This window comes from Adiantum capillus-veneris, chromosome 15 (genome assembly GCF_014529385.1).
Source record: "Adiantum capillus-veneris isolate H3 chromosome 15, ASM1452938v2, whole genome shotgun sequence".
NCBI classification, from domain to species: domain Eukaryota; kingdom Viridiplantae; phylum Streptophyta; class Polypodiopsida; order Polypodiales; family Pteridaceae; genus Adiantum; species Adiantum capillus-veneris.
This window is the reverse complement of record NC_140945.1, coordinates 78,061,609-78,086,389: the sequence shown is the minus strand read 5'-3', so window position 1 is coordinate 78,086,389 and position 24,781 is coordinate 78,061,609. Positions and strand designations below refer to the sequence as shown.

Sequence of the window (24,781 nt, the reverse complement as noted above, 5' to 3'; positions counted from 1 at the left end):
GATTTCGAGAATCTGACTTAAGTCTCACTTTTGGGATCCAAATTTCACCAAAATGGATTTGTGAGGTCTACTTGATGTACTTGACCTTGTGGTATACTCAAATTTGCAAAATCATCAAGTTTTGAAGCAGATATAAATAATCACGATTATTTACTCCAGCTATATTTTTGCAAGTTTTTGCCCCAACTTTGACACAGATCTATTAAGCACCTTAAGTTACGGTCACTAGCCAATTTTCATCAAGTTTGGATAATGTTTGGTCAAATGGTCATCAATTATCTGTCCGCAAACTAACTTTGCAATTTTAGTCACAAATTTCACTCCAGTGGTCCAAATCTTACCAAATTTGTTTTATAGGCTTATTACAACATGGTGAAACTAGTGTATGCTGACTTGATCAAAAATGTTGAAAAATGGGCAGATGTATAATCGTGATTATTTACTTCTGATAAACTTTTATAAATTTTTAGTCAACTGAGCATGTACACATGTTTATCACATCAATATAAGCCTATGAATCAAATTTCAACAAGTTTGGATAAATTTTCCCCCAATTTATACTCAAGATTCAAAAAGTGAGTACAAAACTTTAGTTTTTACCCAGTTTTTTGTCAGCTTAGTGATCCAAATCTCTTGGGCCTTTACAAAAGTTATTTGTACACATGCAATGAGTCAATTGTATGAATCTTGGTCAATTTAGAGCAGAAAGTTAATAATCGCAATTATTAACTTTAGGCTTGAAATAATCACTTTTTTGCAATTTTTTCAAAGACATTCTTTATATGAGCTATTTTAAGCCTATGAATCAAGTCAAAACTTAATTTGGCCTAAAATGTCAAGAAAAAGTAAATAATCTGAGTTTTGACCAACTCTTGAAATTTTTACCTCAAATTGTCTTTGAGCTTACCAACTGGTTCAGACAACTCTTTGGCTTACTCTCCAGTCGGATTGAGTGGATTTGAGTCTTTTCGAGCTATTTCTAGCCGTAGACCTGACTTCTAATAACAATGCACACTTGGTTCTTTGAGAGAGAGCAATGTTTTGAATTCCACCTGGGATCCTACTTACCCTACTCCTATACTCTCATGCAATGGGGTTGTGGAAAGTGTCCACAAACACTCGTTTTCTTGTGTTTTTTAATATTTTTCAGAGCCTTGATCTTAAGATTTGTCTCGTCTACCAATCATTCTCCAATTCCTAATCTAAATCTACAATCCTACAGTCCTAAAGGTACTCAACAAGTACAATTACTTCCAAGCTACCTCTACATAGCAAAAGACGACAATCTTAAGCTATGATCTAAAAGAAAGTTTTGAACTCTAGAAAAACCTAGAGAAAGTGGATGGACAACTACACAAGACGCTCGTGTTTTTTCCTAGTTTAGGTCTCTTCGTTCCCTGGCAGCGGCGCCAAATGTGGGACGTATGTCTATCCTCACCATCCTATCTTATTGCAGTATTAGCGAGAACCACGATTAATTTGTCAAACCATGGGACGAAGCTTACTCGACTAGTGCATAGAGGCTACAAGAGGTTGTCGATCTCTCCAAAAACAACTAACAACTCGCATCTAACTTAGGCTACACTCAAGTGACTGAAATCACCAAAAGCCAATCGCTCATCGGCAAGCAAATCAGTTCCGTTACAGCATCAAATGACATCCAAACGTAACAAAACTTCTAGGAAAAGTTTATAAGACCTAAGTACACATGCTTATGTTCTCAAACTCCACTGTAGGTCAAGTTCCAAAATCGCAATTATTAACAACAATGGATTTTTGACTTAGTTGTTTTCGACCCAGAATGCATCTAAATGCTTAGCAATGATGTCCCAATACCCCGCCTACGCTTAGTTTTTTATTTAAAAGTGTAAATTCCTAGTTATGATGAAATTAGGCCGCGGGTCGGCGACGCCAAAAGCTACGAAATACTATGAATAGCTTATGCCAATGCGTAGAGCTCTTACCTGCGGTTGCAATGCAGCAAACACAATTGCAATGTGATAACCGAAGGGGGAGTAGGAAGCGCGAGAAGGAGAGAAGTAAGCGTTGTTAGCTCACGCTGTGTATTTCTTATCCAAAACTTTATAAAAACTTACAAAAATTGGCTTTTATACCTTAGCCAAGGTTTTTGGGTGGTCAAAACTAATAATTTGGAGTTCTACCAAAGCTAGCTGATGGCTAGCTTATACAATCTGGAAGCTTGCAGTCCCGGCTCATTTATTACAGAGTTTATCCGGAAAAATAAAAGTTACAATATTCCCGATTTATCAAAATAATAAATGTTTTACAAAGAGAAGTCCGAAAAATGGTGTCCGTGTTAGCTTGCTCTCTCTCTCTCTCTCTCTCTCTCTCTCTCTCTCTCTCTCTCTCTCTCTCTCTCTCCTCGATGCGAAATGTTTGTGCTATTTTAAATCACCGTTGTCCGCGTCCTAGCCGCCTAAAGCTAGGTGGTGCCCCCTATTCATTCATCGTGGCCAGCTCGGCGAGCACGATCCTGGTGTTGAGGTCGTCGAGGTTTATGTCGCGCTTTCCGCTCGTCAATATTTGTGAAAAGTTTGAAAATCTACTCAATAGATACTTTGGATAACTCCATAATATCTATTTACCATATCGTTTGGAGTTTGTGCATCAAAATTGCCCATCACTCCACTATCATTTGTCGTTCGTTTTTTGCATACATTATCAATTCGAAAGTGCCTTCCTTCATGCCACATCAAGTTGAACGTGTTGCCTATTGAAAGTAGAACAAATTTGAGTATAGATAGCTATATAATAATACTTTATATTCTGCATAATGAGCTTGATTAGCAATTACCTTTGGTAGAAAACCTCGCACCGCATACTCCTGCTCCTTGTCACTAACATCCTCACCATCATCTTTAGCTTTAGTCATTTGTTCATGCAACGAGTTTAAAATCCCATTCGTTTGCATTGTCTACACTTTTAAAGGTTGGTGACAAATTTGAAAGAACTAGCTTTGTCATGCAAATTCGGTGTCTAGTAGGTTTAGGAGAGTGGTTCCACTCGAGTCATATGTGGTCTCACAACTCCTCCTTTTCTCATTTGTCTTTTGTTACATGTATTTACCACTTACATGGAATGGGTTAGGCTCTCTCCTTTAGAGCAATATTACTGCGAGTGATAGCATCTTTCCATATCGATTTTCTATCATGTCAATGAGGACAGAAAGATGCTATAGCTTGGCCCACAAGGATCTAAAGGCTAGAGAGTCATGGTGGTCTTATAACACTATAAAAATATCTAGTTGGTTACCGTGGTCTTTTATAGTGTTTTGTAGAGAGAAGGTCCAAAATCAGTTGAAGAGGGAAGAGAGTGGAGGGCGGCGGGAGGGGGGTAGGTTTTGCATTTCAAATATTATCGCGAGTATTTTCATGATTATGACCACAATATTTACTTCTATTATTGCCGCTACTATTACCACGTCTATTATCGGAGCACGATTTACCACCTAAACATTCAAATTCTGGCTTAAACCCCCGCCCCCCCACTACAAGAGGTCACTTAAATTCCGGTGCCAAATTACCAACGTCAATGGCGGGCGTCTGTATATGTGTAGGTAAGTATGGAGAGTGATGAATATTAAAAAAAAACAATTTTGAATTTTTGATGATTGCACCGATGTATCTTTCGATGCCTGGATAGATGTGTCTTTCGATGCTTGTTCTGATGTATCTTCCGACACCTGCACCAACACCTGTACCGACGGACCCTGCAAAAAAATGAACCTCAGGGTCTTTCCATGTGGATTTCTCTAGTTTTTACACCTCTTCTCTTGCTCTCCTCCTCCTCACCTACTGCAGATCTGGTGCCCAACAACTTGCCGAAGGTGAGAATCTTGCTTGTGGACTACTCCCTAGCATCAAGATGAGATTCTTTTCAGGTTTTCTTGTAAGTTTAGGGTTTAGGGTTTAACATAGTGTGTGTGTGTGTGTGTGTGTGTGTGTGTGTGTGTGTGTGTGTTTGCAGGTTTGAAGACATTTACAACACTCTTTCTTGCTGAAATAGGTTGCATGTGAGTGCTGGGAATTTTTATGCATATTTAATAAATTTAGAATTATATTGTATGTTGACAAAATAAAATTTCATTCATTAGGCTTTCAATGCTTTAAATTTTTATGCAATTTTTTCTAGAAATTATGCTTTGGAAAAAATTTGTTTTGAAATTATGGTTTGGGGTAATTTTGATTTGAAATTATGCTATGGGAAAATTTTGTTTTGAAACTATGATTTGAAGAAAATTTGTTTTCAGATTATGCTATAAAAAAAATTTGTTTTGAAATTACGCTACCATCTCATCATCATTATGCAATTGATGAGGTTTAGGTTATAGGTTCCGGTTAGGTTTGGTGTAGATTAGGTTATAGGTTATATTTTAAGTTATAGGTTATACCTTCAGCTAGGTTAGGTTATAGGTTATGTTAGATTAGGTTTAGGTTATAGGTTAGGTTTGGTTAGCTTATAGGTTAGGTTATAGGCTAGGCTAGGTTAGGTTATAGGTTAACTAGGTTAGGTTAGCTTATAGGTTAGGTTAGGTAATACGCTATGTTAAGTTATAGGCTAGGTTAAATTAGCTTATAGGTTAGGTTTAAGTTATAGGTTAGGCTATAGGTCAGGTTTAAGTAACATGTTAGGCTATAGGCTAGGTTAGGTTTTAGTTATAGGTTAGGTTATAGGCTAAGTTAGTCCATAGGTCAGGTTTAAGTAACATGTTAGGCTATATATTAGGTTAACTAGGTTAGGTTATAGGTTGTACGTAAAAGGTTAGGTTAGGTTATAGGTTAAGCTAACTAATGTTTAGGTTATAGGATTGGTTCAAAACAAATGCTGTGCTCCCAACTGAAACATTGGTGGCCCATAACCATGATGTCAGTAGCTTACAAAATTATTGCCAAGTCAATTGTCCTAAGACTCTCTCCGACTTTGGATAAGGGTATCACTCCTCACCAACAAGGTTTCTTCAAAGGAAGATTGATCTATTTAAGATAACACCTTGACAACAATGGTTGGATTAGAATACACACCATTCACCATGCAAGATTGTGTCGATTATATGTTAGGATAGAGCTAGCGACAAATATTAGAAAAAATGCAAACGAACTTGAGAAATGACTTTTGTACTTCAAAAAACCCAAAAAACACCATATTAGTGAATTTGAAACTCCAATTCCCATTTTCAACAATAGCTTAAGATTTGACCATAGGGTCAAATCTTAGCTAGAGTTTTGAGAGCATGGCTTGGAAGATCTTTTCAAGTACTACCTTGTGGAAGACTTTGGTCTTAAAAAAAAGTTTGAGATTTGTCCATACGGTCAAATCTTCAAAACATTGGTGATTCCCAAATTGTCTCTAAAGTCTTAAACTCTTTAATATAGTGTTAAATGGACTTTGATTAGGTTAGGACATTATAGATTTGATTATAGGTTAGGTTTAAGTTATAGGTTAGGTTATATGTTATAGGTTATGTTAGATTAGGTGTTATAGGTTAGGTTATTAGAGTTAGTGTGTATGTGGAGAAGTAAAGTCACTCACGTTGCCCTCTCCCCTTCTTTTTGTTTTTTGGAAGTTGTCATATATAGCTTATGTGTATATGTGGGAGGCCTTCAATAAGGGTGGTTTTTTTGCTAAGAAGTCCATCCGATGTAAGAGGTGCTTCCCTTGGGTTAAATGGGGACACACACACACACACACACAGACCCACGTCCAGCCACACTAGGAGGAGTGTTTAATCCCTATTTAGGGGGCACTAGGGGTCCTAGTGCCCTCCAACATCTAGTTAGTCCAAGACATCACTTAGTAGGCTTGTATGGGAGGAAGCTGCATATCCTTGAGAATCGTTTCTAATCAGCCTCTAGAGGTTAGCGTTTTCAAACCCGTTTATGGCAAAAACCTTGGACAAGTGCTTGGATGTCGGTGCAACATACAAATGAAGCTTTACTTGATCTCACTTTTAATTTTCCAACTCTATTCCAAAGAAAGAAACTGGTTTGTGGGCATATATCCCGGGGCAGTCACTTATCAAAAGACCCCTATATCACGTGCGTTCAAGAGGTAATTAATAATACCCCAATATACATACTATACTTACATTGTGAGCCTATTTAAAAAACCCCCACCCCCCTCTATATGTATACATTTTGGTCTTTTAATAATCCTCTCCGGTTAACTCACGTGATATCATACACATTTTAAAAAGTGACCGCCCCGGGACATATATGCTTTAGAGTTGGGGTTCCTCAAAACCCAGGTTCATAGGGACAAAGCTTGGGGTAGAAATGGTGGTTGTAAAAACAGAGCTCGCCAGGAAACAACTTGGGCAATATCCTATCTTTCTTTGGGACTACGGGTTTCACTAGATCAAAGAAGGCATAGGAAGTGTGCCTAGGAAGCGGCCATGCCATTATAAAGACGTTTTGTGCACCTACACTCAATGCCATTAAGGCCGTGTGTTCTATAATGCAATCATTTTCCGATACAAACCCCTCAACCTTCTCAAGAGTGCCCTTACACAAAGTTGACAAGAAAATGGGAAGGGTTGATCTCTAGGCCTAGAATGCAACACAAGCGGACGATATTGACAGATGCGGTAGGCCTAAACACCTTTGTCCGGTGCATGCACCAAACGAGTATTCTTTGCCTCCCTCCATGAGCAAGAGATAAGCTTATAAGTTACGGATAGACCCACGATAATTCCCCTTTTAGAATTATAACGAGATGGATTCGGGCCGGGGGGGATAAGCCTTACTCAAGGGGAAGGGAGAGAGGAGAAGGAGAAGGAGAAGAGATAGAGATGAAATGAGAGAAAAATGTCTTCTCTGTTAGGTATATCCTTAAATAAAAAATGCCATTCACATATATATATAGAGCGAGAGATTTTGATGAAGCCATTAGAGGTTAACATTGCTCGCATAATTTTTTCTACTCTCATCTGATGTCACTTCAAATTCAATTTTCGATATTACAAAACATAAACCCTTTTCATACAAATCACCTCAAGTTTACCTGTAGCCACACATTGTCATCGAGAATAATCTAATGAGTACTTACTTAGGAATAAAGATTATCCAATCAGGGTATATGAAAATAAACTAATTGTAGATAGAGGTTTTTCTAAGACTTTTTGCCTGCAAGTGGCAAGTCCCCTTTTACAAAGAGTGAATCCCTCACGAACATGCACTAGTTTCCAAGACATGGCACTAGTACGATCTTTAGGCTGTTGTTACAAAGAGAGGCTTCCGCAAGACCTTGATCATCGCTTACATGCAACGTGAATGCCCAAACCGGTATGAGGATAGGGCTAACAAAACTTCGAGTGCCGAATCAAAGTCACCTCTGAGCAATGTTTAGAAAAATCCATTTTTCCAAACATACAAAATTCGTTTCCTCATATTTTCCAAGAGAAAATTTACAAAATTAGGTTATTTTTTTAGTATTTACAATAATTTTCTCTATTTTGGGGCGAAATTTCTCCTTTTCCCCTTGCCCTCAACCGACATTTTTGAAATTGAAAACGGAACGATATTAAGTTGAAACACATACTTAAAAGATAAAGGTAACGAATGCATGAACATATAGAGTCGTCTACAGGACATAAAGATATGCAACAAAAAAGAAAGAACTTAAAATAGCCCAGGAGTGCTTTACAGGTACAAGTACAGGTTCTTGTTTTCTACTAGACTCTGGTGACATGAACATAAGCACTTCTTTAATCAAGAGTTGTACGACCCACAACTTGACGAAGGTCTCATTATTATATATTATTGTTGTGTGCTTGAGGGAAGCCAATAAGCTAGGCGTGGGTGCAAGTCAGGAAGGAAGAAAGATCTGCTTAGCCTCCTTAGATATGGCTTGAGTAACCCTTCTGTCCCTGCTTTTGAGCGGGATGGCCACCCACGCCTTTTGAAACCAGACCTTCCTACCTCCTGCTGATGCCGTCGCAAATGTGTGGAATAGCAACTCTTCGCTGCCACACAGGATGTCCCTGCTCATGCAAGAGTTCTCGTCGCCCTCCCTCGGACATGATTACGACCAGGCGTAGGAGTCTCGTCTCTTGCAAAGAAGGAGACCTTATTTTCTCCAAAGATCTCCCTCGAGAGCTGGCAGAGAAAGTCCAAAGAGCTATTGCGGAGAGGCACTTAGTTTTCCTCAACCAACCCCCTTCCAATGGCCAACACCTCCAGAATGGAGCACCTGTTCATCCCGTTCTCCCAGCAAACTGCCATCCGCAACCTTTTGATGGATCACCCGGAAGAAGCCAACTTCACCGCTCCCAGGCGTTTCAACAGCACCCATGCGATGGAAATGCTGAGGAAGGCCCAAGGAAAACTCAACGAGGTAAACCCTCTATCATCCTTCCAGCTTCTCAAGTGCGCAAACTTGAAAAAGATTTGGAAAACAGAGCACTTATTGGACTGTTAGTGGGCCCAAGGCCCCTAGTAGACCTCCTTAAACAATGGATTAGGCAGCAATGGTGGCCTAGGTTAGTAGAGGTTGAGTCGATTCAGTGTCTTCCCAAGAATCACTTTTTGTTCAACTTCAGAGATGGCCTTCAATATCTTGAGTGCAAGCCAATGGCTCATCAGGAATTCCCCCCTATGCCTCTTCAAATGGAATAAAGACTTCAACCCAGAGGTTTCAACGTCCAGAAACTACCCGGTCTGGGTAGAGTTTCCAAACCTTCCCCTCCATCTTCATCACCATTTGGGCCTTATAGCTTCCAAGCTAGGGAAAGTCTTAGTCGGCAGACCTAGAAATGAGTTTTACAACCCTGCCTGGCATCCTCAGGTTCTGGTGGAAATGGACATTGCAGAGCCAACAAGCCTGCCCTCCTCAATGGATATCCACATAGATGACGGTGAAAGCTTCGAACAGCCCATTGAATACAAATACCTCCCAAGGGCATGCTTCCTATGTGGTAAGGATGGGCATTTTGTGAAAAACTTCCCAGGCAAGACCTCATCCAAAGGGGTCTCCCCTCCCCCAATCGAATACCTCGAGTGACAAGCCACCTTCTACCCCAGCTCACATCCCCAAGGAGGCCTCCTCTAAGCCTCCCCCGGGGCAAGCCAAAGTGCATCCTCCTAAGAAACCTACAGGCTAAGAACTCCAGCAATCCCTTTGCCATCCTAGCTAGTCTCAGAGACTATGTAGATTCGGACTCGGAAGACTCTGGAGACTCCATCCCCCCTTCACAAGGGTAGGCTCCTCATTCCTCCTCCCGCCTAAGGATGAGGTAAATGCTATGGACATCCAACCCATCCCTGATTTGAACAAAGAGAATGTTCCCCCAGCCTCAAGCGGTTCTCTCCTCCCTGGTCAGGAACCCTCCCCCATGGAAACCTCAAAGGATAATAAAATAAGTCATTCTAATGTTGCTCAGACTCCCACTAGGTCCTCAGGTGGGAAAAAAGACAAGAGAGTTGCAAAATGAGGCTCCTCTCTTGGAACATCAAGGGTCTCTCAGACCCTCTCAAAGCCAAGAAGGTTGCCAACTGGCTGAGAGACAACCCCCAAGAGTTTTTTTCTCTACAAGAGGTTAAAACTTCGTGTCTTGATCTGCAAAAAGCTCTCAGCATTATCTCCAAAAAGCACATTTGGATTACAGGTACGCACAATCACGGGTCGGGTGGCTGTGTGGTGGGGATCCCTGAGTCCAATGGTAACTTAGCTTCCTCGGCTAAGACTGGTCAGAACTGGTGCTCGATCGCTCTTCCCGCTCCGGTTAACGCAAGGCTGGTAGCCATCTATGCAAGGGGCTCTGTTGTTGATCGTACTAAAATGTGGCTGGAGCTCAAGGGGCTCAAGGGCCCCATTATTATGGCAGGAGATTTCAACATGGTTGAATCCTACCATGACAGATATCTTGGCCAAGGCACGATTCTCCAGGGAGCTGAATGAGTGGCCTGGGAGTCCCTAAAGGTGCATTTGGGATTATGGGATGTAGGCGCGGAAGGAGTGTACACTTGGCAGAACTACTCCAAAGGTGACAAGGCCAGGAAATCCAAACTTGACAGATGCTATGTTGACCTTAAAACAATCAACTCATTCACTCGTGTCAAAGCCAAACCCAAGTATTCCTCCTGCCTTTCAGATCATTACCCCCTCTCTATCACGTTAGACGATAAATCTTCCAAGGTTCAAAATCAATGGTTCCACACCGACCCGGAGCTTTTCTAACTCCCAATGGTTCAAGAGGAGGTGACTTTAATATGGTCGCAAGCCTTCCAAGTCAATAAGTCCCCTGCTAGAGATTGGAGCAGGGCAGTTAACCTCACGTAGAAGTATCTTATCAAGGTTAGAAAAGAGGTTTCTCAGCTCAGGAGAAAACGCAAGGAAAAAGCCTATTGTGAGCTAGCCTCTCTCGATTCGGGTCCCCAGACTCCCACTTCTCAGGCTGAAATCTCTAAGATCAGAGCGTGCATTAAGATTGAAGAGGACATAGGCCTGAAACATGCCTCTCTCTTCTTCAAGCAGTGGTGGGCAGGCAAGGTGGATAGACCTTCAAAGGAGATGTTCAAGTCTATCAAAAGGAAGAATGTGAAGGAGAAAATTCTCTCTTCAAGTCAGATGTGGTCATTGCCACGGAGAGCCAAAATCTAGACTACGCCAGAAATCACTTCTCCAAGATGTTCTCCCCCCAGGAAGAACTTTAACTAGAGTTAGTAGATGCTCAAATCGAAGTCCTCTCTCACAGAGACAAAGTTATCTCCTCCCAAGAGGCAGAAAGGGCTGATTCCCCCCTCTCCCTAGCTGATATCTATATGGCTATTGACAGCCTGAAGCCGAACAAGACTCCAGGGCTGGATGGGCTCCCAACTGAGTTCTTCTCCACCTTCAAGGAAATTATAGGCCCCCACTTGTTAACCATCTGGGAAGAATCTGTTGTCCATCAAGCTCTCCCTTGCTCGATCAACACAGGCATCATCAAACTTCTCCACAAGAGAGGATCCAAGGATGAGATAACAAACTGGAGGCCACTTACTATGCTAACTACGGCCTATAGAGTTTACGCAGAAGCCATTGCTAACAAAATTATTGTTATTCTAATGAAGTGGATCTCCAGCAAACAAAAAGGCTTTCTCAAAGGAAGGAAGCTAGTGGAGGCAGTAATTTCTCTGTGGGAAGGTTTTGAATACGTGGCCAAATTTGGGTAGAACTTTATCTTCATAAAGATAGATTTCGACAAAGCTTACGACCGCCTGGAATGGTCCTTTATCCTTCAGTGTATGGAAGCCATGGGGTTTGGCCCAAGGCTTATCGCTTATGTGAAAACTCTGTTTGGTAACTCTTGAGCGAGGGTCGCCCTCAATGGCCAGCTTTCAAACGCCTTCAAGCTATCCAGGTCAGTTCGGCAAGGTTGCCCCATTGCTCCGTTGTTATTTGCAGTGGCTGGGGACAGTCTCAACTGTCTAGTGAAAGACAGAATAAGGAGAGGTTTGATTAAAGGCATAGATCTCCCCAACTCAGATCGAACCAGTGTCTCTCAATTTGTAGATGACACCAATGCAATCTTGGCTGATCCCGAACCTTCTATAAGGGAATTTTGGGTTGCGTTGGAGATATTCTGTCTAGCTTCTGGCTCTAAAGTTAACCATTCCAAAACAGGAGTGTTTATGCAGTCTCCCCTCCCAAATTGGCTAATCGGCATGGGTTGCAAACGACTTCAGGAAGGAAAGGTGTTCGGACTGCTAGGGATACCCATGGGCTTTGGAGTCTCCCTAAAAGACAGATGGGATTGGGTATGCGACCAGTTTCGGTCAAAGTTGAATAGATGGATAGGTTTCCAGCACTCTCTCGCAAGTAGAGTCTTAGTAATTAACCACTTCCTCAATGCCTACGTGCTCTTTTTCTTTGGCTGCTGGAGACCCGCCAATATGCACTTGGAAAAAATAGCTAAAACTTGTGGCAACCTTCTGTGGGCTGGTGACCCCTTTGTCACCAGAGCCTCTAAAGTCTCCTGGGAGGTATCTACACGGCCTAAAGAGCAGGGTGGTCTAGGCATCATCAACCTTAAGGTTTCAGCTGACAAGATGGCAGTGAAACTCCTCTCGCGGGCTCTTCAAACTCCTGATGAAGAATGGGCTCTTCTCCTGTTCAAGAACATCAAGAGGTTCAAATTAAGTGATCACAAGGGTTGGGCTAATCTCCCCATCCAATGTGTAGTTTTTGGTAAGTATCCGGTGAGGACGGCATTCGGGTTCGACCTCCTTAGATCCATCTGGCAGGTGTGGAATAGACGGAGAGGGTCTTTGCGCCCGAATGAGATCTCCAAGCACTTCTTCTCTATCTCTCCGGGTGACTCAATTTGGTGGCCTTCCTTTGAACTCCCAGCTTGCCCTACCTAGCACATCAAGAGAGCCTTGAAACTTCACAACAGAGGGCTCATCTATTGGCATCAACTCTGGGATCACACTAACCAGGGCTGGCTGTCAGAACTAGATATATCTCTTCTCTTCAGAACCAAACCGTGGGAGCTTACTCTCATCAAAACTAGAATGACAGCATTTCCTCAACACCTCAAATGGACTCTCTCCACTCTCCCCTATCTCAAACTCAATGTGTACACATGGCAAGGATGATTCAAACTGTGCAACCCTATCTGTGAACTCCCAGAGTTGAACCCCCCTCTCTACATTATTTTAAACAAGAGGTGGAAGACCTCTTTGTCTAGGAAACAGTGGGCATTCAAGTTTTCCAGCATCTGGTCTATAGCCATCGAACCGAAGAAATCAATACTTCTCTAGCTGATTCTGCACAAGGCCATCTGGACAGGGAAAAGGATGAGTCAGGCCCAACTGGGAGATGGGAGGTGTTGCAGATGTCAGCTTGTTGTGGAAGACATTTACCACCTCTTCATCAACTGTCCGGCCAACTCTTTGGTCCTCCAACCGTTAAACAGAGTCTTGGGTTTTTCCCCCTCATGGAAACACCTATTGTTAGGAGAATATGCAGGATTTCTGTCACTTGTTTGGAATAAAGCTAGAGTCGAGTTTTTGTGGATCTCTTGGAAGCAGAGGAATTGTATGCTTTTTGAAGGGCCATACTAGACACCTAGTCTGAGATCTCTCTTTTCTGATGTTAATGTGCAGGCTATGAGGATTGCAGAAGACCAAGTGGCCCCTGAACACTATTGACAAAGTGTTGACTAGAGAGGAGTGGGAGAAACAACAAGACACAGAGATAGCACATTTGGAATCAAGGATCCAGAAAGGGAACTACTTTCTGAGACTCATTCAGCAGGAGATTGATGCGCTCCCTACTCCTATGGAGTAGTTGTTGGTGCTTGTCTAGCTGTTAGTGGTTAAATAGATAGGTTTGATGGTAGCCAGGAGGATTTTGTTTTGTCAAACATCCTGTTTTAGCTTTATCCCATGGCTCGACAGCTTATGATGTGATTGTTTTGTCAAACATCCTGTTTATGCTTTATCCCATGGCTGGCTCGACAGCCCTATGATGTAATTTTTTTTTGAGCTTTCTAATATAATCTCAGCGCGTTTCTGGTATTAAAAAAAAAAAAAAGCTAGGTGTGGGTTTCGTTAGAGAGGTAGAAGCCCAACTGGTCTATGGCACCGGAGCTCGCACGCCCAAAGAAGCCCAAGATGCGTGGGGCGAATGAAAGTACGTCATTGGCGGCGGGGTTGCTAGGTGGGGCGATAGTGTTGCTGGTGGCGGTGTCGTAGTCTAGAGCTACGACACCGTAGTTGTTGTTAAAGTGGCATTCTTGCCGATTGAGGCAGTAGCACTAGCTATCGTCTCATTTGCTCCAGGCTGAAATATGATATGATTCAGTCAACCAACCAACAACAACAACAACACTGAAATAATTTGTTGACAAATAAATGCAGTACTAGTTACTTGAATTCATCCATCCTCGAACGCTTTGCCACCAGGGGCTCCCCACGGACCCACAATGGCGGGCTTCGACGTCGCCTGCACCAGTATAATATCATCGGTCAGTATAAGTTGATGATCATACTCTCTCTCTCTCTCTCTCTCTCACACACACACACACACACACACACACACACACACACACACAACCCGGCCTAGCTAGATTATACGATCATACCGCCATGCTGCTGCTTGCAAGCTTGCGCTACTTCAAAGCAGGGAGAGGAGCTGGACGTCGATACTGTCTTACAATGAAAAGGGAAGGCCGCAGCAGGCATTTTAAGGGCCCGGGTTGGGGGCAGCCCTTGCACGGCGCTTGCAACTGCAGTCAATATACGTGATCGATTGCTGCAGCATCACAGCCTAGCATTTCTCCGCGTGATTGTTCTTAAGTACTCGACCTAACATAAAGCAATGGAAAGAAAAGCACGATGCAGAGCTTGACAAAAGCATTTTTCCTAACCCAACAAATTAAGGGCACTCTTCCGTTTTGCGGGAAAAAATTGAAGCCATTCCCGTTTTGCGGACAAAATTAAGGGCACTCTTCCCGTTTTGTCGCACTAGGCCTAGTGCAAAAAACTGGGCCTAGAGAAATACACCAAAATTTAGACAATTCTACCGAACAAATGGGCATTTACTACATTCATACAAAATACACGCTCGGGTTGCTAAAATGATTTTTATTGAGCATTGGTCTAGGCAGCAGCCTGCTTACGTACACAATGATTTTTATTGAGCATTGGTCTAGGCACAAGCCTGCTTACATACACTTGACACGGAAGAGCATCTAAGCAAGCTTTAGCCACATTGTCCAATAGGGCATTTATCTCAAAGCATTCATGGGGGACTCTCCACATTATCACGCCCGGACATGCTCAAATGGGATCGAGGGTTGAGATGATCTTGGCCATCCGATGCGCATTTGGTAAATTCGGGTAGGCTTGTAAATTCGGGTCAATCCGCACTCCATGTCTTGAACCCCCGACCTCCCCACCACGAGCCATGTGCACGAACCACTACGCCCTCAAGCGTACGTTGAAATATAGGAGATTAGAGTATGTCATATTGTAAATGTGGGCCGATTAGTAAATTCGGGGCAAATTTGTAAATTCCAACAAAGTGGTAAATTCAGGGAAACTTCAGATCTGACGGTCGATGATTGACGTGCCCTACCTTTTCCTCCTCCACCATTGATCCCATTTGACCATGCTCGTGTGATATAGTGATGAGGGGGGACTCTCTTGTAGTAATACAGAGATGTCACTTGCGTGCACATAACTAGCTTGTTTTATCCCTTTGTAAAATTTGCATTCTTTTCTTTCAAAACCCCCTTATTGTACACTCACATGATACCATAAGGTAACCTGGTGAATGCCTTAAGAAAGGATTAATCTTATTATTTTCTACTTATGAAAATATTCTTTAGACACGTCACCCACTTCTTTTTTGATCAATTCACCCTACAAATTTCATAAGTGATCCAATCTACTTCTTGCAATTAAGCTTCTTATAAGTTCCTAGTGTTTTTGGTAGTGAAAAAGTTATGTCCTTGACCAATGCTTACTTCCCGGTTGAGCTTCATCCCAACGAAAGGTATTGGGAATTGAACATTAATACTGAGATTCTATTGCTCAATGGCTGAAAATAGGGTTTAGTGGAACAAAATTGGGTGTCCTTGATATAATATCTTTGAAAAGTCTTTGCAATGCAATTTGTCAAAGTCCCAAAAGAAAATACTTACAATACTATATATATTATTGCATACATCTTTGAAAGGAGAACCTCAAATTACAAATTTGGACAAGTTTTGACACAAACTACAAGGATTGCTCTAGTCCCCACCATTTCATTGGTACCAATAAGGGGGGAAGGATTCATCCTTTTTCCGTACAAGCAAACCGTGCTTTCAATACAATAGCCTTTCATTTAGATTCAAATTATGTTGCACCACCCATTGGTCTACATCCTTCCAACAAAAGTTGTCGTGGTCCCATAAACATGCCACCTTTGATATTCCTTCATTATCATATTTCCGGAAACATTTTCCAAAACCTAACCTGTTCCTAGGTTGGACAGCTAAGGAGACCAGTGAAAGATGGAGCACTTGACGTATCTGAAGTCTTACCCTCTAATGATGATGCCACTTTGTCGCCACTTTATCAATATCTCACCCACTTTATCAATATCCAACTTTTAAAGAATTCCACCTTGAGGCAACCATTTTTCCATGCACGATAGACTCCTTCCATGGGTGTTTTTGTAAAGTAAGCTCTACTTTGTCAAGCATATCCCAAGCCATGGCTGCCCAATCCGACCCATGCTGTGTAAACGATACTTCTTGGTTTGCAGGCAAGGCTTTTATGTATAGCATTAGGTGTAGGATTCCAATGCCACCTTGGTTCTCACCACCCATTTCCATTTCCCCCACTACCATGGAGTTATGCCGTTTGTGTTGTTTCTTGATAGGAACGGTTTGATGGGTTTTAGAAATTATTTTCAATTGTGGACCAATTGATTTTTAAGATAGACGAGACAAATAATATTTGATTGTTTAATGGGCTTTAAAAATTCTTTCCAATTGCGTTTGTCCATTTTCAAGATACAACAAACGAAGAATATTTATTTATTAATCAAGGAGTTAACCACAATCACTCAGGTAGGAAAGGGGAGGAGTATGTACTCCCACCTTCTAATCTTACTATTGATCTTGTTTAGGTTCCAGCTAGATTGAGGTCAAATGTTTGTCTGTCTAATATGTCCACCCCTAGTGATGCACTGAGGTGTCTGAACACTATGCCTTAAAAAAAATATCCCTTGTTATTTTGGCACATTTTCAATGAGTGAGATCAATCTTAATTTTAAATGTTTCACCAAGAGCCAGATGCAGTTGCAAATATTTGGACAAGGCTAAAAATAAGATTTGTGGTAACAAAAAGGACCCTTTTTTATTCCACCCTGACTGGTACTTAAACCACATAGCCTTTGGAATTTTGGAGGGAATCCAGTGGTTGCAAAACGTTATACTTTTTAATATTGAAGCCAAATGGGAAAATTTTCAAAGTGTGACCATATGTGTAAAACAACTGTAACGTGATGGGTTATACTTTTTAATATTGAAGCCAAATGAGGAAATTTTTAAAGTGTGACCATATGTGTAAAACAACTATAACGTGATGGGCTCATTATTTTATGGAGTGGAGAATGTTTCAACTCGTGGGAGAGATCCGAGTAGTACCATCTAAAAAAGGATTCTGTTGAGCTTGCTTGTAGTCACTCTATGAAGGGTAGATTTCTCTATTGATGTGGTGGATAGAACTCTAGCTCTGATAGTGCTCTACCCTAGTTGCGCTAGTTCTCTTTCCTTTAAAGGAGCTGATAGCGTCGTTCCATAAGGACCCCATCACGCAAGTCTGCTCATCTGGTCCCAAACCAAAACCAAAGGGGAAGGATAGTGAGATGAAATCCCTTTCGAGTACGATTAAGACAACGACAGGTAGCATGGATGTGGAACATAAAAGCATCCCAAAGACAAGGACAAGTGCTAAGAAGATTGTGTCAATGGACTATTCACAATGAGCATCTGCCCTTTTTGCTGAAGAGGGTCCAAGCAAGTCCACGGTGAGGCAAAGAGTTGAACATTGAATATCCCTAATTTTACTTTTTTTCCTTACTTGTTTTTTATCCATGCATGTTTGAATGCACCTTCCATGCATGCATGTGTGAATGCAATCAACAACGCTGTTGGCTTTTTAAAAAAATTGTGTTTTCGTAAGAGTGGGAAAATTTTCCACTTGGTGAAAGTGTGCATGCTTCATTAATTTTCTATATGATACTAGGTCTGCATGCATGTTTCAATGCGCTAAAACTTTAAGCATGACCCTAACCTAGATTATGTGTTGTAGGAGGTATACATTTTTTACCTGAATATAACAGGAAACTATATTCTGTTGAACTAGAGGGAGAAAGAGCATGTAGGCGAGCAAAGCCGAGAGAGAAGTTGAGGAGAGACAGAGACGAGACATGAGATGTAGAACCCCAAAAAGTGTGTCAATTGATCACATGAGACGAGTTTATATAGAGGGGACCAAGGTGCTATATGTAGAGATACTATATATAGCTCAATACCCCCACTCAAATGAAAGCCCCTACCTGTGATGAGAAATTCCTTGGAGTCTCAAGGGAAAAACCCACAGATCTATATACACCCATTGTTATATTAAAATATTTCAAATGTACATTTACAATGTTCAAAGGAGCTACATCACTCTTGTTTTATGCTATGCCCTTTCAAGGGTCTTTAACAACCCTATATATATATATATATACAATTGAGCTACTGTAAATACTTCGGTAGAGTAGATTAAGCATTGTTGACCTCTCGTTTCATATGCTACTTGATGTGATTTTAATCATGTAAACAACGCACACTCACTGCAACAGTCTGTATCCACCCTTGTACACACATACAAATGCTCAATCTCACTCTCTTACACAAGGGACCGCTGGTCCGGGGGGCGACACACATCCACACTTTCGGCACCACAAGGAAACAGAAGAGCGGGAGAAAGAGAAGGGGGGAAGGGGAAACCACACTTAGACTTGGCAGTAGTGGTTTGATTCATGAGAAAGGACAAAGGGTGTCGACAGGCACACTATAAAAGGGTGTCAACCTGCACACTCCTCTATAAAAAAAATTCCACTCTGTAGGCTTCAAACGACACCAAAAAGCCCCTTTTTTTATTTAAAATTTACTTTTATATGGGGGTCGTGCACTTTGGAAATTGCTTTTTAATTGGTCCACTGGGCATCCATTTTTGGCATCTTTGGAAGGGGTGGAGCCGCCTTGTTCCATTTGTTCTCTAATCTTGACTTGAGAGGGGAGAGAGGAGTGCACTAGCGATGTCGCTAGCGCACCTTGGTATTTTGAACTTTTACTTTATACCCCATCTCCTTTTCATTTTATGGCCTTGGAGTCCACCTTTGAGCGACCTTTGACCGCCTCATTGGACTCACCCTCCTTGAACACTTCCTTATCCCGCCAGTAAAGGTCTTGGTTCATTCAAATGACACGTGATAGCACACGGGTGACCCTCCCTCATAGCCTCCCAAAAAATCACCACAAATTATTTAAAACAAAAAGAAAAACTACTGTTGTCATTCTCTACCCATGAACCCTATGCCCATTCCATAATGCCCAACTAGAAGGCCTGATTGCTGGCTTTAACTTACCCATACCTCATCAAAATTTGATCATCCCGTGGCCTCAAACAAGGTGCCAAAAATTGAGGAAAATCATGTGCTGACTCCCCATTTGCAAAGCACCCCCAACTTTGACCTTCTGTATCTCCACCATCGCTACTTTGATTGGCGAGCCATCAATTCTTGGTAAGTCCACACAATCCATACGTACCTCGCTCAAGTACCAGTCGAGTCAAAAAAATCTCATGATGGCACAACTTTCAATGTGGTCACGTTGTCAGGAGTTTTTTGGAGCAATGGATTGCGCATATGTACATACACATGCATGGTGCATCAAATAAGGAATTGCCCATTTTCCAGAGCCAGGTGGTTATGTGGGGCCCACATGTGTACAGGTAGGACACTATGTACATTGTGCATCGATTTTGACTATCACCAGTACCAGTGTGTTTTTTATATAATAATGAGGAGTTGGTAGCGCGTAAAACTTCTCGAGGAAGCTATCCGCGGGCCGACGACATGAGGTAAGCAGATGCGTCAGATGGCATCTAGTGGCGTAAGGAGGTCGAACGGGATCAATACTTGCACGTGGATAAGTACGGACACAACGTGGGTGTTTTCTTGTGATGAATTATGCAAAAGGTCATCATGAGGACCATCTTTTAGGGCCACTTCACGTGGTGGCGGGATGCATTATTGGAAAAAATTGAGTGCCAAGTGTGCGGATGATGCAAAAAGGTGACAACTATGCACTGGGAAGCTAGTTTTTGGCCTGTTCGGGGTCCATTTGAGGTCATCTAAAAGGCTAAGGGTGCCCAACTAATAAAGCTAAGTGTGGGAACTGAAAAGCCAGAGAGAAGACCAGAAAAAACGTGGAGAGAAGAGGAGGAATATCCGCAACTTTGTTTTTGCTTATTTTGGAGTCTGTTTTGGCCGTAAACTGCTCATCCGAGGTCGGATTTGAGCACTTTGACATTGAAGAGTGGGGTTTTGGGCCATTCCGGGCACGGTGGCACTGTCCATTTTGCCAAATTCCTCAATGTTGTTTTGCTGTTTTGATTGTGTAAGTTCTTCCTATGAGCGAAGCTTCTGCTCCAATTTGTGATTGTATCTGGCATATTTTACCCATATTGTGTGAGCTATTTGCCCCATTGGTATTGGCCCAAGCTGTATTGTACCTAAACATTAGAAATTCTCCTCTTTTGAGCTGAGTTTTTTGGGTGTGTGTGTGTATGTGTCTCTGTGTGGAGTGGACAAGTGGATATACTCTCTCCTCTCACTCCATAGGTGTGTTCCCTATCTCGGCCAGGTGTGTTGTGTAAGCCGAGTGGTGCCCCATAGTGTGTGTGTGTGTGTGTGTGTGTGTATTCCCAAGAGTGTGTGTCGGGTCGTTATAGAGGCGTTCTGTGTGTTTCCATCCCGCTCACATTCTTTTGGCGTCCCCACAGAGGATCTTCTTCGAGTACCTTCTGCTTCGAGCTTCAAGCTTCGAGATTCGAGATTACAGGTTGCAGACTACACGTTACAGGTACATGTGATTCTCATAGGTACAGGTAGCTGGAGTACACTGATATACTAGCAGTGGTGTCACTTCCAGTTGCCGTGGGTATGCATCAATTGGCGCCTGTTTGAGCGCATTGTCTGTTGGATTGTATGTTACTTGTGGAAACTGCCAATTGTACGCCTTTGTGGAGCCATACTTGGTTTTATTTGGTAGTACCAACCATTTCTGAGACTTGGTCTGGAAGATAGTCATTTCTGAGACTTGACTATACGCGATTTGCATTAGCCTTCGTGTGAGGGTCGATAGCGTGAGGTTTTATTGATGTGGGGGATTCTCAAATGTGGAGATCCTTTCGGTGATACAGGTAGCTGGAGTACCCTTTTCGTGAACTCGCCATAGGCTATGTACTAGTGGTTCCTACTTGATGCTCGGGTTCTATTGTCGACAGTTTATGCATACATATACAGTCTATATTTTGGGTTCTCACTGCTCTACTTCTGGGGAAACTCTGTCAAAATTTTTCCAAGTTATGATGGCTGATTTTTTGGTCTTTTAAGCAATTTATGTTGTTATGCTACTGAAATTTTGGCAAAATAAGAGGATAACACAGGTGTGCTTTCTTGGGAGCTGTATGGTTGACTTTAATGGATGATCAAAATGGCCCCCAATTCACTCCTTTTCATTTAACTCAAAGAATCCAGATAAATGTTCATGTGTCCAGGAAGAATTTTTGCCAGCAGCGCATAGTCTTTATATTCGGGCCAAGAAGATTAAGAGAGATACTGAAATGCCCTTTGCCTGTTGTAATTCCGATGATTAATATGAAAACGCATTTGATATGCATGTGTTTGTCTTTATCTAAAGTTGAGCTCCATTGAAGTTTCTGGGAATTGAGTCAGTAAAAAGTTTTGGGTACTTGCACGTGTGTTCGAAGGGGTTCTCAAAGCATCGTAACTTGGGTAGCCATGGCTTTCTCTTATCCGGAGTTTCATGGAAGAAGTGATGAAGATGTAGAAGACTTTTTGGAAAAGATGGAGGTTGCCTGTATTAGCAACCAGATTCATGACCCGACGCAGATGTTACATCTTCTCCAAATTTTTTTGAAGAGTGATGCACGAGTCTAGTCCAAAGCATTTGAAGAGGAGTTGCGTGTGGCTGTTCCACCTGTAAGATTGAGTTGGGACAATCTACGGCATGGGTTGGAAGTGGAGTTTGTGAAGATAGAAGATCCTGACAAAGTGTGGCAAGAAGTACAAGGTTTGGTACAGAAGGAAGGTGAGCCAGTAGATGCGTACATACGTAAGTTTTCATTGGCATGGGAGCGGATGTGCAAGGTCTTAGCACCACAGGTACCCCCGCCTGACATGATGAAGAAGGACAGGTTCTTGGCTGGTCTTTGGGAGAATATACATTGGAGAGTGGAGCTAAAGAAGCCTAGGCATATGAAGATGCACTAGAGGTAGCAAGGAACAAAGAGTGGAAGCTGAGAAAAATGAGCCAGGTAGGGGTGGAGTCTTTGCCCATGAGGTCTGAATTTCAGCCTATGGACTCTTTACAAGGTTGCATGCCAGGGGTTCATCATGAACCAGTGGTTTCTGTTACTCCTCAGGTTATGCCAGCAGCGGTCACTACAGCGGTGGAAGATGATGGGCTAAGGCAAGACATGAGGCAAGTGGTAGATTTAATGAAGAATCTCAGCCTAAACTTGCTTGGTCAAGTGGGAAATAATCGAGGTCAAGGGAGGTTTGCAAATCAGCCAGGAGGTGAAGAAAGACCTAAGAATGGTGTTGGAAAAAGCAATGGTAGGTTCTGGAGGCAGACGCCCACATGTTATAATTGTGGAGAGTTGGGCCACATCAGCCCACAATGTGATAAGCCACCAAGGATGGGGGGAGACATGTATCCATTGCCAAGACATGTGCTAACTAGGTCAAATGATTATGGCATCGAAATTAAAGGAGATGAAGCAACCCGTGGATTAACCCATTAGGAAATTTCGGAGGTCATTTGGAGGGCCTTCTAAGAAAATGTATTTTTTGCACTCTCTCTCTAGAAAAAATGGCAAATAAAAGAGCTGGGTCTTTCATAGTAAAACTTCAAAAAGTGTACTTTAAGTAGATTCCTTACTCTTCTGAACATTCGTTCGTAGTGATTGAGGGATAATCCTCTTTTCAGTTGCATTGAATGAACAACGTCAATACGGAGGGAATGAGGCTAACATGGAGGGACGAATCCGCAGCCGCTATTCACTTTCCATTAAACCTGCACATTTGGCTAATGGCGCACTCCTCAAATGGCACAAATGTTACCCAGAAACGAGCCAAATATCACCTTCACATTGATTTGGACAATGAGTACCAACCATTGATTAAGCGCAGTAAAACAAACACACATATACCTCCCGCCTCCATAGACACGCTCAGAGCTCAAGGAGCTAAACACATAGATATCTGGACGAGAGGCTCTCTCTACCCTAAGAATCCAATAACTAATGCGTCTCCACCATTTGTCAATCCTACAAGCTTATTGACCTTTGTTGGTGATGGAGAAAAGGGCCTTCTGGGTTATTGTAAATCACTTACAAGAGAAGCTGAAACTTACAAGAGCATTCTCCAAGCTCAACAATGTGAGATTGTTCGCCTTTCACATTTACATTCTACAGATCAGGTTACCATTTTGCAACATAAAACAGAGGTACAAGAACTGAAAGGAAAGGTGCGAAGTTGTCAAATGAAGGACACCATCTTGGGTGGTCGTATCCGAAAGAAGAAATTGCGCAATCTTGAAACATTGCAGGTTGCATCAGGAGGTCTCAAGAAAAGAATCCGAGCATTAAGGTGATGCTTCTTGGTTGGCTACATTGTCTTAGTTAAGTAATCTTTTTGTTTTTTTCTTGTTATGCATTGTTTTCATGTGCCTAAATAGTGTTAGTGAAGCAAATTTTCTGTTATTTACTTATGCATTGTCTTCATGTAGAGATTCAATCTATCCTGACAAGGAAAACATTGACCCCAAAGCCAATATAGGAAAGAGATTGAAGCCACCTATAAGTAGAAGCCTGGTAGCAAATATAGTACATGACAAGAAGTTTAAGGTTCTACAAAGAAATGTAGTGGACCGCTTTATTTCAGAGAACTCAGTGCCTGCAAAAGAGATACAAGGCACACTTGATTCACTTGGTGTAAGCAAAAGAGGATATTCGGCTATCCAAAAGTCTGTCTCATCCATCTTTGTTAGGAAGGGTATGAAATCCAAACTTCTACCATCAGCCTCAAGTGTTTGGAAAGAGAGGCTTCAGCTTAACGAGGCACAGGGAGACTATCTTGGACAGCCCTTTCATATTAAAGCAACTTACAGTGGCCATGGAGCGAACATGGCATATGATGAGTTCAACAATATTTTTATGGACCTGCGGATACTACAGAAGAGAATGGTGGAGTTTTACAACATCACATTTGAAGAGTCACGTAGGCTATTACATTTTGTGTTAAAACTGGATGAGTGTGAGCTTGTTAAAGAGAAAAAGCTAGAGCGTGTTACTATTACTTTAATGAATAGAGCCCTCTCAAAGTGTCCCAGTGACGATCCTTTATATTTTAGTGTTCAATCAGAATCTAACATATGGTGGCTTGGTGCGTTTGAGGTAAGCGATATTCTCAAGTAAGCTCAAATGTTCAGATCTACTTAAGTCTCATTTATTTTGTGTTGCAGGTAAAGAAAGAAGATCATGAGATTCTATATTGGGTGTTCCATCGAACTAATATTCCGGAGGTGATTGATCGACAGACTAACCAGGGAGAGGTACTACGTCTAGATGGAAGGGGAGACTTTCAAGTTCAGTGGCATCTTGCAGGTGACCTTAAAACATTAAAGTGCATGTATAATTGTGGAATGGGTGCAATGGCAAAGTCACCGTGTTTGTTCTGCATGGAGCCTGTAAAGGTCATGGACCCAAAGTGGTGGAGAAAAGCTCCAACACGTCACATTGAGGATCCTGCTTTTCGACCCGTTTTGAAAATACCATTTGTGAATGTCCACATTTGTACAATGCATGCCCTTTGTAGAATTGTGGAGAAATTGGTCTACTTATACATTGGGTTTGCTTGGAAGATTAAGAACTCCGCAGAACGACAAGTAGCCCTGCAGTGCTTAGAAATGGTACTGTCGGAT

General features: G+C 42.0%; 1 protein-coding gene across 1 annotated transcript; it reads left to right on the top strand.

Annotated features, from left to right (window-relative positions):
- Positions 1–7,765: 7,765 nt before the first annotated feature.
- Positions 7,766–13,521, top strand: LOC147440944 (uncharacterized). The gene is made up of 2 exons (XM_086482737.1): positions 7,766–8,352; positions 13,107–13,521. The coding sequence occupies exons 1-2, from the start codon at positions 7,947–7,949 to the stop codon at positions 13,139–13,141; spliced, it is 441 nt and encodes a 146-aa protein (XP_086338863.1). The 5' UTR covers positions 7,766–7,946; the 3' UTR covers positions 13,142–13,521.
- The last annotated feature ends 11,260 nt before the right edge of the window (positions 13,522–24,781 follow it).

What these genes read in the sequence shown, in the direction of transcription:
- LOC147440944 (XM_086482737.1), top strand. Translation starts at nt 7,947, where the DNA reads ATGCCGTCGCAAATGTGTGGAATAGCAACTCTTCGCTGCCACACAGGA. An exon ending in CCCAAGGAAAACTCAACGAG is followed by an intron (nt 8,353 to 13,106) that starts GTAAACCCTCTA and finishes GTTAATGTGCAG; the next exon opens with GCTATGAGGATTGCAGAAGA.